This window comes from Myotis lucifugus, unplaced genomic scaffold (assembly GCF_000147115.1).
Source record: "Myotis lucifugus unplaced genomic scaffold, Myoluc2.0 scaffold_84, whole genome shotgun sequence".
NCBI lineage: Eukaryota > Metazoa > Chordata > Mammalia > Chiroptera > Vespertilionidae > Myotis > Myotis lucifugus.
The window spans coordinates 2464047-2480545 of NW_005871132.1; the positions used below are offsets into that span (position 1 = coordinate 2464047).

Consider the following 16499-nt stretch of genomic DNA (forward strand, 5'->3'; position numbering starts at 1 on the left):
ATTTAAGTTATATCAGAGCCAGAAACCCCTTTTGACACATTTTTATTGTTGAGAGTATTACATATGTCTCCCTTTTCCCCCCTATTACTCTCCTCCACTCGGTTTCCACCTCACCCCAGGCCTGGTTTTTACAGTCTGAAGTTATGGGGACTTCTCTTCCCAGCACTGGAACCCTGGGCTGAGGGGTCTGGTGTGGGGCTGGGACTCTTTGCTCCTCACGGGAGGTCTCTGCAGCAGAGATATCCCTCCTGATTAAAAAAAATTGCCACACGTAGGTGTCGAACCAGCCCATTCCAGGCCTCCGCCCGTCCTACCAGTATCAATGTGCTTTCTTCTTTACTTTTCTAGTTGTAGGACTTCCATTCAGCTAGATTTCAGGTGGTTCTGAATGATGGTTTTTCTGTATTTTAGTTGTAATTTTGATGTGGCTGTGGGAGACGGTGAGTACAGGCATTTACCTATGCTGCCATTTTGTTGTGTTTTTTTTTTTTTTTTAAAAAGTCCTTTTCTTTGAGAAAACAAGAATGAAACCCTCTTCCTTGCAGTGATAATTTTTATGGAAATCAGTTTCTTAATAGATAACTATTGGCATTGTGGGTGAGATTCAATTTTAGGATGTTTTGGTGGCTTCAACCCCAAAAGCTAGTAGCATTCCTCCTCCAACCAAAAATGCCTGCTCCTGAGAGGATCTGGTACCATTCTAGATATTAACTTTATTCTGAGAAACCTTCATTATATAGCTACTTACTAGAGCTTGTCACAAATATATATTTTCCTGGTTAATTTTTCATTAAAAACAGCCAATTTATAGACCAGATGCATGTCACGTACTTTTAGGAAGATACCATTATTGTTTTTCTCTGTTGTTCAGACCATGAAGGAAATTACCTTGATTTTTTTTTTTTTATTCAACAGGGACACTTTAATTGTCAAATGTTCCTGTACCTATCAGCGAACAAGTGGCTCAGTTGGTGTTGCTTGTGTCTTAGCAGAGATGCTCACATCTTGCCTGATCTAATAATGGCTTGTTTTTCCTAAGCTTCCCCTCTGCTTCTTCTACAGTACTCCTGTCGGGAGCCTGTTGATGGTACTCCAGAAGTACTATGGTGAGACGATTCAGGAGAGAAAACAGAAGGATAAAAAAATACTCCAAGAGCTGAAACTGGAAGAGTGGTAAGGAACATGCTAAAACTAGGCCTTTCATAGTGCTGTTCTCTTAAACGATTCAGCTCAAAGAAAAGTTTATTTTTACTGAGTTCTTTAACTTGTACCCTACCTGGTCTTCTCATCTTTTTAATTAAGGAGATTAGAAAAATGGAAGACACTAATTTTATTTTTAATCTGATGAGGATCTTTCCTTAAATACATTTTTAAAGTTAAAATGTAAATTTCCTTTGGTTGCATGTTTTTTCTTTTCCTATATTTTCGACTGCATAAGGAAATTATATAAAGAAAATGCACAGCAGTGAGTGAACTTTACTTGACTTTATGTAAAAGGTGGTATCCTAGTGTACACATATACCTATAAACAATGTGGAACATGTTCAGTCTCCACTTAAAAGATTCTGCTTCTTGCTGTGGATGCAGAGGAGTTAGGTAGACGTGGTGGCTGGACATGGACTGGATACCACTGTGGAAGATGAAAACTTTCATCGGTTCCATGTAGTCATTCCCTGGGCCAGTAGTCAGACTGACAGCAGACTTCATGCTGGTTCTTTGTAAGATCAACATAACGGGCTGCCATTTAGTGTTCCTTGTACAAATAATTCTCAGGGTTCAGCTTCCTGGGTACCTCAGATGACATTTGCTGCACCTGCTGCATTGATAGTTGAGTAGATAAGCAGTCATTTTCCCCCAGATTTTTATTCGAAACTTCCATTTGTGCTAAACACACACAGAGACATGGGAATTCTTGATATCTGTAAAACTGTTGTCTAAGTGTTACAGGTGGAAGTGGGGGGTCCTCATCCCCACTAGGTCTTCGTGGGGGTGGATTTCTTGCAATATCCTGAGAAAAGGAATTTTCTGAGATTTGCATGGGAGAATGAGTGATTTTTATTAGTGTGGAATTAAATCCCTGAGTTTCCAAAGTCCCATTTCCCTTAGTCCAGTCAGAGAAGAAGTATAGCTTGGGTTTCAGTAGAGCTAAAATCAAAACCAGTGTCCAGAGTTTCTGTTCCATGTCTGCACAGTCCAGTTCAGTATCAGGCCAGCTCAACTTGTGTTTCCCTGCTGCAGTCCATCAGTCCATTGCATGTGGGGTCCACAGGGCCACATGTCTATGGAGGAAACACAGGCGAATGCTAGAAAGCCAAGAGAGGCAACAAGAGAGAGAATTCCTTTGCTTAGGAGATTATGTAGTCCCACATTTTTGTGGGCTTGCAATGGCCATGCCCATTCTGGCCAAAGATCTCTGTTCCCAGGTGTGACTGACAGACAAGTACCTTCCCTATGCCACCTTAACTTTACTGGGCATGTGTCTGTCTCCTCTTTGTTGGCTCCCAGAGAGTGTAAAATTACAGCTTCCTGGTGAAGCTGCCCAAATGACATACCTATAATGTCTGGCCTGACTTCCCTTTGTTCCTTTCCTATTATTGATAACTAGTCAATTACAACAGTATCTTAATGACTTAGGTGCGATAGGAGAAAAACATTGATTTTTGGAGCCAATGAAACCTTGAAAACAATGCTTCTAGCTAGACTATTAATTAGTCTATGATCTTAGATATTTTTCTTAACTTTAAGCCCTCAGTTTTCTCAGTCATTCTAAGGGCAGAATCACACCACAATATTCAATATATGTTTGTTTTGTTCCGTTCTCTTCTCCATACTAAGAGAGTGGATGGGATATGCGGTTATGTAGGTTCTAGAATAAAGCACTTAAACTTCTGAATACCAACATAAAATTTAATGTTATGAAGAATTGAAAGCATTACCTCATTTCTAGTTCTTAGATATCATAAGAGACTTCTTTTTCTAAAAAGAAAACTTTGGGAAAGGAGTTGGAAAGATAGGGAATTTGAATCTTATATATGTAGTATGGAAGAATTAGTATTTGGAAAAATATGAACAAATAATTTTATTACAATAAAAAAAGAAAATTAGAGAAGTTGATCAGTTATTCAGAAATGAAAAACCTCAATAATGGGTAAAAACAGAAACAATTATCAGAATGAAAGAATACTTTGGCAGAAGGGAATAGTAACAAAAACGTATAGGATATAAATATATATATTTCTGAGTAGTATTAATCTAATAGTTAAGAATCTTTGTCTACTTCTCTAGGGGAATCAAGCAAAGTGAGAGTCTAAAAAATTGCTGTCGTGAGTAGAAAATGTAGAAAACTAGCTATAGACATATGGAAGAAGAAATGGTCAAGTGTGATTGTAAAGAGTTGAAAAGAAAGTCATAGGTGACCCTGATAATCACTTAAAGAAAGGAAGACAGTAATGCTTGGTTTAAAATAGTAACTTATCTGTTATTTAGAAATTAGATTTTAATTCCTTGTGTATACGTATATACATCTATAGTGTTGTCCCATCTGATTTTTCTGTACCAGGATTACCATTGTTACAACCTCTGTGCAATTTCTGAAAGATCTGGCAATAGAGAGTTTAACAGAGTGGCAGGGGACTCATGTACCCTGATCCTGAGGGCAAGAGGATAGCCAGGTTGCAAGGCTCACACCTTAGCTAGGGTGCTTCAGCTCCTGCATGTTGCTCCTGCAAGAACTCTGCTGACACAGCAGCAATATCCATCTTGGTAATGTGAGAATTCTAGTTGGCTTGTGAGTGGAACAGGTTAGAGAGAGAAAGTCATTGTATTTAAGTGCAAGGAACAGTGTTTGCTCATAAGTTGCAGGGAGAATAAGACAAGTGCTATATTTTAAAAAATAATTCTATGAACTAAAAAAGCAGAACAGTACTTGATATATTCTTTTCATTCTTTGATTATAGGAAAGCCAGATTACAAATTACTGAGCTCCTCCCTGAAGAAATTGAAAGTAGCCTACAGAAAAATCAACCCAAGGATGATATTAAGAAAATTGAAGCACTGCTAAATCTTCCTAGAAACCCCTCATCAACAGATAAACAAGACAAGGACTGAAAATGTTCTGGACCTGAAACTCATTGGAGAGTTGAAGGGAGCTGCCATGCCCATTGAATGCCAGTAGTCAGACTACTCCTTGGATAGCTGATGATAGGTGTAAGGGCTAGCACCTATAATAGCAGTGACTTGCTCTTCCCTTTTTTTAAAACCAAGAATTGGGCTGTTGTACTCTCACTTTATCCTTAAATTTAAAGACATACATATATTTATATTGGTCAATATATGTATTTGACATATCTATATTGATCAATAGATCTTTTTCCTGAATTTTACAACAGTAAATTAAAAATTTCTCAAAAGATTAAAGTTGAGTTCTATAGATTGTATATATATTCTTGTAGCTCTTTAAAAGGGTATTCTGGAATCTCTAGGAGGAGAGAAAAGAACCAGGTAAGGCAAATTGTCTGTGAAACCCTCCTGCCCTTGGGTCCTAGGAACAGTATGGGCCTACATTTGTAGTAGTCTTTGGCTTTTGTTTTTCTTTAATCCTTGCCCGAAGACAGTTTCATTGATTTTTTAGAGAGAGAGAGAAACATTGATGCAAGAGAAACATTGATCGGTTGCCTCCCATGTGTGCCCCGATCAGGGACTGAACCTGCAACCTAGGTATGTGCCTAAACTGGAATTGAACCTGAGACCTTTCAGTGTATGGAATGATGTTCCAACCCAGTGATCGACAAACTCATTAGTCAACAGAGCCAAATATCAACAGTACGATTGAAATTTCTTTTGAGAGCCAAATATTTTAAACTTAAACTATGTAGGTAGGTACATTGTTATTAACTTAATTAGGGTACTCCTAAGGCTTAGGAAGAGCCACACTCAAGGGGCCAAAGAGCCGCATGTGGCTCGTGAGCTGCAGTTTGCCGACCACTATTCCAACCGATTGAGCCACACCAACCAGGGTGCAGTGTTTGATTTTAATAAACAATTTAAAAAAAATGATTTCTATGTCATTTGAAAGAAAAGATAAATTTCACAAAAAGGAATTAAATAAGCATTATTAAAGAAACAGCCCAATTTTGTTTCCTCTCTCAGTATTGCTGACAAAGTGTCTATGCTATATTATGAAAGAGTTATTTAGTATAGATACATAGTCTCTATACTCCAGGAGCTTGCTGCCTCAGAAGGAAGCTGTTCTATGGATTGTAACTTTTACTAAATGAGGGGGCAAAATGACTGAATCAACTATCAAAGGGAAAAAATTGCTAATGCTTTGTTTTAGTGTTAGACCTCATAGTTCCTACTTTGAAAATACCTTGTTCAAAGGAACAAGGTTTGCGAAGCAGCTAGTGTGGTGGCTAAAACAGTTGCCTCTGGCAGAAGATCACTGGCTTGGAATAGCAGTCACGTGGCTTCATAGTCTTGGGACTGTAGGAAAGCCATTTTCCTTTAAGTCTCAGTGTTCTCATCTGTCAAATATGAGAGTTTTTAACTTAAAATGGATGTTAAATGAAATGATGTATGTAAAATGTAGTACAATGTCCTGGCACATAGGGCATTGTATTTTATTTATTTTCTTTTCTTACTAAATTTATTGGGGTGGCATTGGTTAATATGATCATATAGGTTTCAGGTATGGGTTTCTACATTACAAGATCTGTATATTACACTGTGTGCCCACCACCCGAAGTCAAATCTTCTCCCATCACCATATATTAGGACCTCCTTCACCCCTCATTCCGTTCTCTCTGGCAATCACCACACTGCTGTTTGTGTTCACGAATTTCAGTTTATGTCCCACATATGAGTAAAATCATATGTTCTTAGCTTTTTCTGATAGACTTATTTCATTTAGCATAATATTCTCAAGGTCCATCCATATTGTTGCAAATGGCAATTTTTCATCCTTTCTTATGGCTGAGTAGTGTTCTATTGTGTATATGATATGTACCACATCTTCTTATCCAGTTCTCTACTGTGGGACACTTTGGTTGTTTCCATGTCTTGGCCACTGTGAATAATGCTGCAACAAACATAGGGATGCACATATCTTTGCGAATGCATGTTTTCTACTTTTTCCAATATATACCCAGGAGATGGATTGTTGGATCTAGTCTTAATTTTTTGAGGAATCACCAGGCTGCTTTCCATAGTGTTTGTACCAGTCTACATCCCCACAAGCAGTGAATAAGGGTTCCCTTATCTCCACAATCTCTCCAACACTTGTTATTGCTTGTCTTGTTGATAGTGGCCACACTAACTGATGTGCAGTGGTATCTCAATGTAGTTTTGATTTGCATTTCCCTAATTGCTAGTAAGGTTGAACATCTTTTCATATATCTATTGGATGTTTGTATGTCTTCTTGGGAGAGATGTATTTTCAGGTCCTCTGCCCACTTAAAAAAATATATATATTATTGATTTCAGAGAGGAAGGGAGAGGGCAAGAGAGATAGAAACATCAATGAGGAGAGAAAATCATTGATCAGCTGCCTCTTGCATGCCCCGTACTGGGGATAGAGCCTGCAACCTGGGCATGGGTCCTGACCAGGAATTGAACCATGACCTCCTGGTTCCTGGATCGATGCTCAACTACGGAGCCACACTGGCCCAAATGGGTCACAAGATCAAATGGACATAATTGACATTTAGAAAGCCTTTCATCCCAGAATATCAGATTATACATTCTTCTCCAGTACACATGGAACATTCTCAAGGATAGACCAATATGTTGGGTCACAAAACTAGCAAATAAATTGAATTTATTTCAAGAAAATTGAAATTATATCAAACATATTCTCTGACCATGATGTCTTGAAATTAGAATCAACTGTAAAAAGAAAGTAAAGGAACCCATAAATATGTGGAGATTAAACAACATACTACTAAAAAATGGGTCAAAGAAGAAATAAAAGATGAGATCAAAAGATATATAAAGACAAAGGAGAATGATAGTACAACATTATCAAAACTTCTGGGATACAGCGAAAACAGTAATAAGAAGGAAATTGTTAGGGTTTTGCTGATGACATGGGCTGTGAAAGAATTCACAACTAAAAGAAGAGATGCAGAGAGGAAGTTTATTTTACTTTCCATGAAGGGAAAGGGCCAATCAATACAGGGCAAGAAACAAAAAGTATCTTCCATTTTTAAAGAGTAATGGCTGCTGTTGCTAAAATCCTAAACAATATACTAGCAAATCGAACACAATAATACATTAAAAAATAATACATCACGATCAAGTAGAGTTCATTACAGGGGCACGAGGATGTTTTAATACACACAAATCAAGCAATAATACACCACACTAACAAAATTATATGATCTTATCAATAGGTACAGAAAAAGCACTTGAAAAGATGTAACATCCATTTATGATTTAAAAACTCAATAAAATGGGTATAGAAAGAAAGTACTTCAATATAATAAAGGCCATGTATGACAAACCCTAAACTAATCATAATGGTGAAAAACTGAAAGCTTTTCCTGGAAGATTAGGCACAAGACAAAGATGTCCACTCTCACCACTCTTATTCAGCATAGTGCTAGAAGTCCTAGTCAGAGCAACTAGGCAAGAGAAAGAAGTAAAAGGCATCCAAATTGGGAAGGAAGAAGTAAAATTGTCATTTTTTTTTTTTTATGGAGGACATGATTCTGTATATAGAAAACCCTAAAGACTTCACCAAAAAAACTATTAGAAGCAAAAAATATAGTAAAGTTGCAGGGTACAAAATCAATGTATAAAAATTCACTGCTTTCATATACACTAACAACAAAACATCAGAAAAAAAAATGAAAAAATTTTATTTTGCAATTGCAACCAAAAGATTAAAATACCTAGAAATAAACTTAAGAATGTGAAGGACCTATATAGTGAAAACTACAAGGCATTATTAAGAGATTGAAAAAGACTCAATGAAATGGAAAGATATTTCATGTCCATGTATTCAAAGAATCAACATAGTGAATATGTTCATATTACCCAAAGCAATATACAGATTAAATGCAATCTCCATCAAAATACCAAGGTCATTTTTTAAAGAAATAGGGCAGTAATGGGCAGCAGCAGTTCCTATTCCCAAAGCCCTCTTTTCTCCGGCTTCTTAGTGAGCTAAAGCAGCCCTATCTAGACTCATTTCCCCACCTAGTCCCTCTCCTGTTATCCTAGGCCAGTGGTCGGCAAACTCATTAGTCAACAGAGCCAAATATCAACAGTACAACGTTGAAATTTCTTTTGAGAGCCAAATTTTTTAAACTTACACTATATAGGTAGGTACATTGTTATTAACTTAATTAGGGTACTCCTAAGCCTTAGGTTAGGAAGAGCCACACTCAAGGGGCCAAAGAGCCGCATGTGGCTGGCGAGCGAGTTTGCTGACCACTGGCCTAGGCCCTTCCTTGTTTCACTGACCCCAGCTTTAATAAATGTTCTCTAAAATTCACCTGGACTCATGTTGTGAAATTTTTCCTGCACAAAGTCAGGAACCCACACACTACCAGCTGGCCATAAGCATACCTGGTCAGAGCAGAGTTCCCTGTCCAGTAACAATCATCCTGGTGGGATAGGGCTTCCTAGAAAGTGAGAAGTGAACCAGAAGTTGAAATAAAAAGAAAACAGGATAAACTGAGAGATTGCTGCGGGGAAAATATGTAAAGGCTGCTGTGGTGTTACGAAAGAAATCTGAGCCTCATGTCCAATTTGAGTTCTGGTTTTGCTCCTCTTCTTTCTGACCTTAGCAAATCATTTAACCTCTAAGATCCTTGTGTTTCTCTCCCATAAAGTGGAGATAGAAAGATCATGCTTGTAGAGATTTTTACAAGACTAAAATAAAATGCTTTTATAAAATATAACCTGTTATATGTCTCAGGTATTTCATCTATTTTTTTTATTGATTTCTGGAGAGAGAAGGAGGGAGAGGGAGGGAGAGAGAGAGAGAGAGAGAGAGAGAATGTGAGAGCAAAACATCCATTGACTGCCTACTGCATGCCCCCTATTGGGGATTGAGCCCACAACCCAGGAATGTAACCTGACCAGGAATCAAACCAGCAACCTTTAGGTGCATGGGATGACACCCAACCAAGTAAGCCACACTGACCAAGCATCATCTTTTATTTTTTAATTCATTTTTCTTTTCCTTTTTTAAATTGAATTTATTGGGTGTGGCTCAGTGGTTGAGCATTGACCTATGAATCAAGAGAATCGATTCCCTGTCAGAGCACATGCCCAGGTTGCGGGCTTGATCCCCAGTAGAAAGCATGTAGTAGACAGCTGGTCGATGATTCTCTCTCATCATTGATGATTCTTTCTCTCTCTTTCTCTCTCTGAAGTCAATAAAAAATTTTAAAAATCACTAAGAAATAAGTAGACTTTATTGGGGTTACATCGGTTAATAAAATTATGTAGGTTTAAGGTGTGCATTCTATAATACGTCATCTGTATACTGTATTATTTTATTTTTCAATTACAATTGGCATACATTATATTAGTTTCAGATGTACATCCCAGTAATTAGACATTACATAACTTATTAAGTGATCTCAATAAATATATCCATTTGACACCATACATAGTTATTACAATATTTTTTAAATTAAATCTTGATTGTTCAGATTATTATAGTTGTTCCTCTTTTTCCCCCCATAGCTTTCCTCCACCCAGTTCCCACCCCACCCTCTGCCCTTACCCCTCCCACTGTCCTCATCCATAGGTGTACGATTTTTGTCCAGCCTCTTCCTGCACCCCCACACCCCTTTCCCCCAAAAAATTGTCAGTCCACTCCCTTTCTATGCCCCTGATTCTATTATATTCACCAGTTTACTCTGTTCATCAGATTTTTTATTCACTTGATTTTAAGATTCACTTGTTGATAGATATGTATTTGCTGTTCATAATTTTTATCTTTACCTTTTTCTTCTTCCTCTTCTTAAAGAATACCTTTCAGCATTTCATATAATACTGGTTTGGTGGTGATGAACTCCTTTAGCTTCAATTCTGAATGATAGCTTTGCTGGATAAAGTAATCTTGGTTGTAGGTTCTTGCTATTCATCACTTTGAATATTTCTTGCCACTCCCTTCTGGCCTGCATAGTTTCTGTTGAGAAATCAGCTGACAGTCGTATGAGTACTCCCTTGTAGGTAACTGACAGTTTTTCTCTTGCTGCTTTTAAGATTATCTCTTTGTCTTTTGCCCTTGGCATTTTAATTATGATGTGTCTTGGTGTGGTCCTCTTTGGATTCCTTTTGTTTGGGGTTCTCTGCGCTTCCTGGACTTGTAAGTCTATTTCACCAGGTAGGGGAAGTTTTCTGTCATTATTTCTTCAAATAGGTTTTCAATATCTTGCTCTCTCTCTTCTTCTGGCACCCTTATAATTCAGATGTTGGTACACTTGAAGTTGTCCCAGAGGCTCCTTACACTATCTTCATATTTTTGGATTCTTCTTTCTTTTCTGGTTGGGTATTTTTTGCTTCTTCATATTTCAAATCTTTGACTTGATTCTTGGGATCCTCTTGTCTGCTGTTGGATCTCTGTGTATTATTCTTTATTTCAGTCAGTGTATGCTTAATTTCTAGTTGGTCTTTTTTCATATCCTCGAGGGTCTCACAAATTTATCGGCGGTTTCTAAAAAATTCTTGAAAAACCTTATAACTGTGCTTTTGAACACTATATCCAGTAGTTTTCTTTCCTTCATTTCTGTCATTTGTGACCTGTTTCTTTGTCTCTGCATTTTGGCTTCTTCCCTGTGTTGGTAGAATGGCTTTGTGTGCTAGGTGTCCTATAGGGCCCAGTGGCTCAGCCTCCCCAATTACCTGATGTGGACACTCTTGGTGCACCCCTTTGTGGGCTTTGTGCACAATCTTGTTGTACTTAAGCCTTGATTGTTGTTGGTATCACTGGGAGGAATTGACCTCCAGGCCAATTGGCTGTGAGAATCAGCTGTGTCTATGGTGGGAGAACTTCTGTGCTGGAGACACCCTTATGGGGCAAGACTTGCTTCAGTGGGGCTTTGGTGCTCACTGAGTCTGCCCCCTGAGTGTGTCCTTATGGATCTGAGGAGTTGTAATCTGGATGGTCCCACTCTGACCACTGGGTACACTGGCTCTTGGATCTAAGGAGGTCTTAATTTAGCCTCTGCCTAAGGATACCCAGCAGGAGCTACGAAGAAATCTGCAGATTCCACTTCCTTGTTTGGGGTTTGGAGGTGCCCAGATGAGGCCCAGCTGTGAAGCAATGCAAGCTGCTGTGGGGCCTTGGGCCTTCTTTTGGATGTTCTGGGTCTCTCTGACCCAGCTGCAGTTTGTTAGGTAATTTTCAGATTGCAAAGGGCCAGGGCATTCATATGCAAAAGCCTCTGCTGCAGCTTGGGTGGGGCAGGGTCTCAGGGAATCAACAGGGCGGAGCAAACAGCTATGGCTGATCCTCAGCCCTGCCCTAAGAGGCCCCAGGTCTCAGTGTCCCGTAATCGCTGCAAGCACCTCTGAGAGAAAGCTGCCCTCAAGTTCCGAGTTCTGCCTGCTGCCAGACAGTCCAGTTTCTCCCTGTATGAGTCTGGGTCCCCAGAGACTTCCTGGAACTGGAGTTCAGAGCAGTTGGGGGCTTGTGACTCCCTCCCAATTCAAAAAGACAGCCACATCCTCAGTTGCCAGCCCCTTTCCGCGCGTGCCTCCATACCTCTGCACTTTACTTCCGCACCTCCTCCGAGTCTCAGTGTGCTTTTCTCTTTCCTTCTAGTTGTAGAATTTCCACTCAGCCAGCCTTCCTGTGGTTCTGGATTATGTCCATTTTGTCTTTTAGTTGTATTTTTGAAGTTGTTGTGGGAGGCAGCAATTTCAGGTGTTTACCTATGCCGCCATCTTGGTTTCTCTCCTAGAATATTTTTTACTATATTCTCTGTGCTGTACTTTACATCTCCATGACTATTCTGTAACAACCAATTAGTTCTTCCCAACCCCTTCACCTTTTTCATCCATCCTCCCTTCTCTTCTCCCATCTGGCAACTGTCCACACGTTCTCTGTATCCATAAGTCTGTTTCTGTTCTTCTTGTTCATTTATTTATTTGTTTGATTAGATTTAGTTGTTGATAGATATGTATTTATTGCCATTTTATTCATTTTTTAAAAATCTTTTCTTTTTCTTCTTAAAGAAGACCCTTTAATATTTCATATAATACTGGTTTGGTGGTGATGAACTTCTTTAGCTTTTTCTTGTCTGGAAAGCTCTTTATCTGTCCTTTTATTCTAAATGATAGTTTGGCTGGATAGAGTAATCTTGCTTGTAGGTCCTTGCTTTTCATCACTTTAAATATTTCTTGCCAATCCCTTCTGGCCTGCAAAGTTTCTGTTGAGAAATGAGCTAACAGTCTTAGAGAGCTCCCTTATAGGGAACCAACTCTCTTCCTCTTGCTGCTTTTAACCCTTTGTAGCCATAAGTGTCTACAGACACAAGCGGTGGACCTTCCCCACACGCCACACGCGTCTATAGCTGCAAATCTCACATATCAACTCCGGTCGCCCAATTTTAAAAATCAGACTTGTTAGTGACATCTCTGGGTTTGTAAAGAAAATTATGGTAACTTAAATATGTAAATATTCCAGTACATAGGGAAGAAATTCCAATATCGATATACTAGTATAGGGCTGCCACTCAGACTTGCGAGAGATAAACACTGCGACACTTGAGATTTTTTTGGTTCATTGTGACACTTTATTTGCACAATATATTATATTGTGCAAATAAAATTAAGTCCCCATAAATGGCATCAGATGAAGAAATAATCAAATCAAGCACCTTGCAAGAGGAAGATGACATCCTTTATTCAACTCCAGAATCAGATGATTTTTTAAAATTAAATTCAAAATATCGTGGCGTGTGGGGATGGTTTCTATTTTGGATGAATGGCAGTTAACTGGTTAAGATTCTCTCTTTGTCTTTAACCTTTAGCATTTTTTTAAAATTTCTTTTTTATTTTATTGATTTTTTTACAGAGAGGAAAGGAAAGAGATAAAGAGTTAGAAACATCGATGAGAGAGAAACATCGATCAGCTGCCTCCTGCACATCTCCTACTGGGGATGTGCCCACAACCCAGGTACATGCCCTTGACCGGAATCGAACCTGGGACCTTTCAGTCTGCAGGCGAACGCTCTATCCACTGAGCCAAACCGGTTTCGGCTAGCATTTTAATTATGATATGTCTTGGTGTGGGCCTCTTTGGATTCATCTTGTTAAGGACTCTATGTGTTTCCTGGACGTATACATGTACTTCCTTCACAAAGTTAGGGAAGTTTTCTGTCATTATTTTTTCAAGTAGGTTTTCAATTTCTTGCTCCTTCTCTTCTTCCAGCACCCCCATGATGGGAATGTTGGTATGTTTTCAATGATGAAGGAGAATCCTTGACCAGCTGTCTTCTGCATGCCCCCTACTGGGGATTGAGCCCACAATCCAGTCATCTGCCCAGACTGGGAATCAAACTGTGACCTCCTGGTTCATAGGTCGATGCTCAACCACTGAGCCACACCAACCTGATGAGAAATAATTCTTTATGAAATTTGGCTCTGGTTGGATCAATAGGATGAATCTGTTACTAAAAGGCAGAGAGAACAATGAAGGTGTTGCTGAGTTAGTACAGAGTGACTCATAAATGACATGAATCTATGTCCATCAGTACTGAGGGAAACAGGGAAAATGAGATGATTAGAATAAGGAGTTAGATCAGGAATATTACTTCAAAATGAACTTAGTGTTTTGTATATAATGAAAGACATTGAATTGGCTTACAAGAGAGGAACATTTCAAGATGGCAGAATAGAACAACAAAGGAGGTTATAAGAAGGAAATTGCAGGGAAAGAGGAGAGAAGTGCCAATCCTTTGTTTAGAGTAATCTGAAAGAGGTTTTTGAGAAGGTGGGGTAAGAAGTAGAAGATCTTAAATTTGCTACTGGGAGGAAGAAAACCCTGTGCCTCCTGATGGCCATGATCTCATATGTCCCACTATGGTAGAGAAGAGCTAAAGGGTGCTACCTTCAGATGTTCTGTTCAGCCTGATGCTTCTGCAGATCCTGAGACGATAGGGGAGATTGTTTTCATTTCCATACTCTCCCCACTCTTCCTTCTCTCTCTCCATCTTGCAGCAGGTCCTTGAAGATAAACACAAAAAATAAAAATTCAGATAGGTGAATTTCCCTTAAACTGCCCATATATTTCAGCAAACCTTCAGATTGGCTTAGAACTTGGGTGATTTCCACCCCCTCCCCAACAGGGGCCATTTGCAATGCTTGGAGACATTTTTGATGGTCACTATTGGGGCAAGGGGTGCTATTGATACAAATGGAGTAGAGCTAGGGATGCTGCTAAACATGCTACAATGCACAGAGTAGCACCCCAAAACAAATAATTATTCAGTTCCAAATGTCCATAGTACTAAGGATGGGAAACCTGAACTAGAGAGATAAGGCTGGGTAGTCTGTATCAGAACCATCCTTGAGCCACCAGACCTTTCTCATCCCACCCATGGGTTGAGTTGTTCATAACAAAGAGTCTCTAGTGTTTTCCCTGACCTTTGACATTTTTTTGTGTTGAAGGTTGAGAAAATCAGTAGATGTTTTTTCCCGCAGTATATATGATTTCTCCTCCAAGAAAGATTGATACTCTTTCATGGCAAACTTGGCCTTAACTCTGGCCTAGCAGTTCCTCTTCATTTAATTAGAGATTGAAGGATGTATAAATGTAAAGCCAAACTTTTAAACTTGTAGGGAAAAATATCCTAGATGTATCTTCTTTCCTCAACCACTCCTGATCTTTCACCCAAAAATGTATTCTGTAGAATTGAGAATTGGTAAAATCACTTGTGGCTATGTAGTTTCTTAACTCCATTAGTGCATTTTACCCTTCTCCAAGAAAATGATTCCTGTCCCCCAAATCTTGTCATTTATGATTTTTCTCAAATTCTGAATAAAAAATTAGAATATTACATTACATCAGAAATGTTTTCATCTTAGTTAGCAAGCCTCAGTGTCTACAAGAAAATATTATAAAGTTAGGGGGGAAATGAAAGGACTAAATTAGAATTTAGTGTCTTGAGGGCCGTGATTTCTTATCTCCGTAACTCCATTGCCTAGTAGAGTGCCAGGCACATAGTAGGTGTGCAAGAAATGTCTGTCTAGTGAGTGAATAGAACTTGCTGAGCCACGGAAAGGAGACACTGAAATTTCCATAGACTTTTCCAACATGAGAATAGCTTAAAATCTCAGAGAGATGCTAAATCGTACTAATAGAGCTTGGCAGCGGTTCTCAACCTTTGGAGGTCGAACCACTCTTTCACAGGGGTCGCCTAAGACCATCCTGCATATCAGATATTTACATTATGATTCATAACAGTAGCAACATTACAGTTATGAAGTAGCAACGAAAATAATTTTATAGTTGGGTCACAACATGAGAAACTGTATTTAAAGGGCCAGAAGGTTGAGAACCACTGGCTTACAGGATGATAATAGGAAAGCACTTACTGTTGCACAGGCAGCAATAACAAAATACTGCAATAACAATGATCACAGAAATCCCAACCACTAGGATTAAGATCCAGAGCCAGGACTGATTAAAAGGAGAGGCTGTTGGCTCATCTGTGGAGGAAAAAGAATAGTATTAGCTCTAATGTGTTTCCAGTTGCTTGATACCCATTGTATGTCTCTTATTTTGACAGAACTGCAAAGAGTATTTTTCACTTCTTTGCCTGGTCAGCTCTCCAATACTCAGCTGATAGCATTTTCTTTGGTACCTCACAAATCAGATATATACTTGTGGGCAGCTGATAATCCAGATGTCAGATATTGAATGTGAGAAATAAAAATAAATTTTGAACTTCTGTACTTACTGAGTTAAGCTAGCATAAAAAGGACTCTAAGGAGACACTTTAAAAGCCGCCCTGTCTTTGTATCTCACTTTTATAGTTGATATTACTATGTATTACTAATAATAATCAGTTGATTTTGTGTTCTAGATGTACCTTATTTTTCCTTATCCAGCTCTGTCATGCTTGCTCCCTTTCTCTTAGCATGTTCTCTTAACACACACACACACACACACACACACTCACACACACCTCTTAGTAACTACCTAAAGCATTCATTCTGCATTCGTTTTCAGATACACATTTTTCACCATACAGCCTAGAGAGTTTCTGGACTGGTAGAAGAGGCTCAGCAAAGAACTAAGAGTGGATGTGGCTTGGTATTAGGTAGGATCATCCTGGCTATCAGATGCAGAACACAGGGAACAGAGGGAACACAGGGACACAAGGAAGGATGTAGGTGGGGGGGGGGGGGGTTTAGAGAGTATTAGGAGCAGCTGCTACAACATCTATTCTTCAACCCCTTGGGGCAACAATATCTGGAGAAAGGGCAGGAACACAAATTAAAAGGAATATTCATAGCTCATCTTCTTCCGGTTT

At 38.9% G+C, this 16499-nt stretch overlaps 2 protein-coding genes across 3 annotated transcripts in view; one reads left to right on the forward strand and one right to left on the reverse strand.

Annotated features, from left to right (window-relative positions):
- TIMMDC1 (translocase of inner mitochondrial membrane domain containing 1) overlaps positions 1–4429 on the forward strand; it is a 24484-nt gene extending 20055 nt beyond the window's left edge. The window contains exons 6-7 of the mRNA XM_006090909.3: positions 1063–1173; positions 3957–4429. Coding sequence (XP_006090971.1) covers positions 1063–1173; positions 3957–4107 — 262 coding nt within the window. The 3' untranslated portion in view covers positions 4108–4429. The remainder of the gene's footprint in view (positions 1–1062; positions 1174–3956) is intronic.
- A 9651-nt stretch (positions 4430–14080) lies between these two features.
- Positions 14081–16499, reverse strand: part of CD80 (CD80 molecule) — a 35842-nt gene continuing 33423 nt past the window's right edge. For both annotated transcript variants that reach the window (XM_023755811.1, XM_023755812.1), the window contains exons 5-6: positions 15559–15672; positions 14081–14187 (exon numbers count right to left, since the gene is read on the reverse strand). In XM_023755811.1, coding sequence (XP_023611579.1) covers positions 14087–14187; positions 15559–15672 — 215 coding nt within the window. In that variant the 3' untranslated portion in view covers positions 14081–14086. The remainder of the gene's footprint in view (positions 14188–15558; positions 15673–16499) is intronic.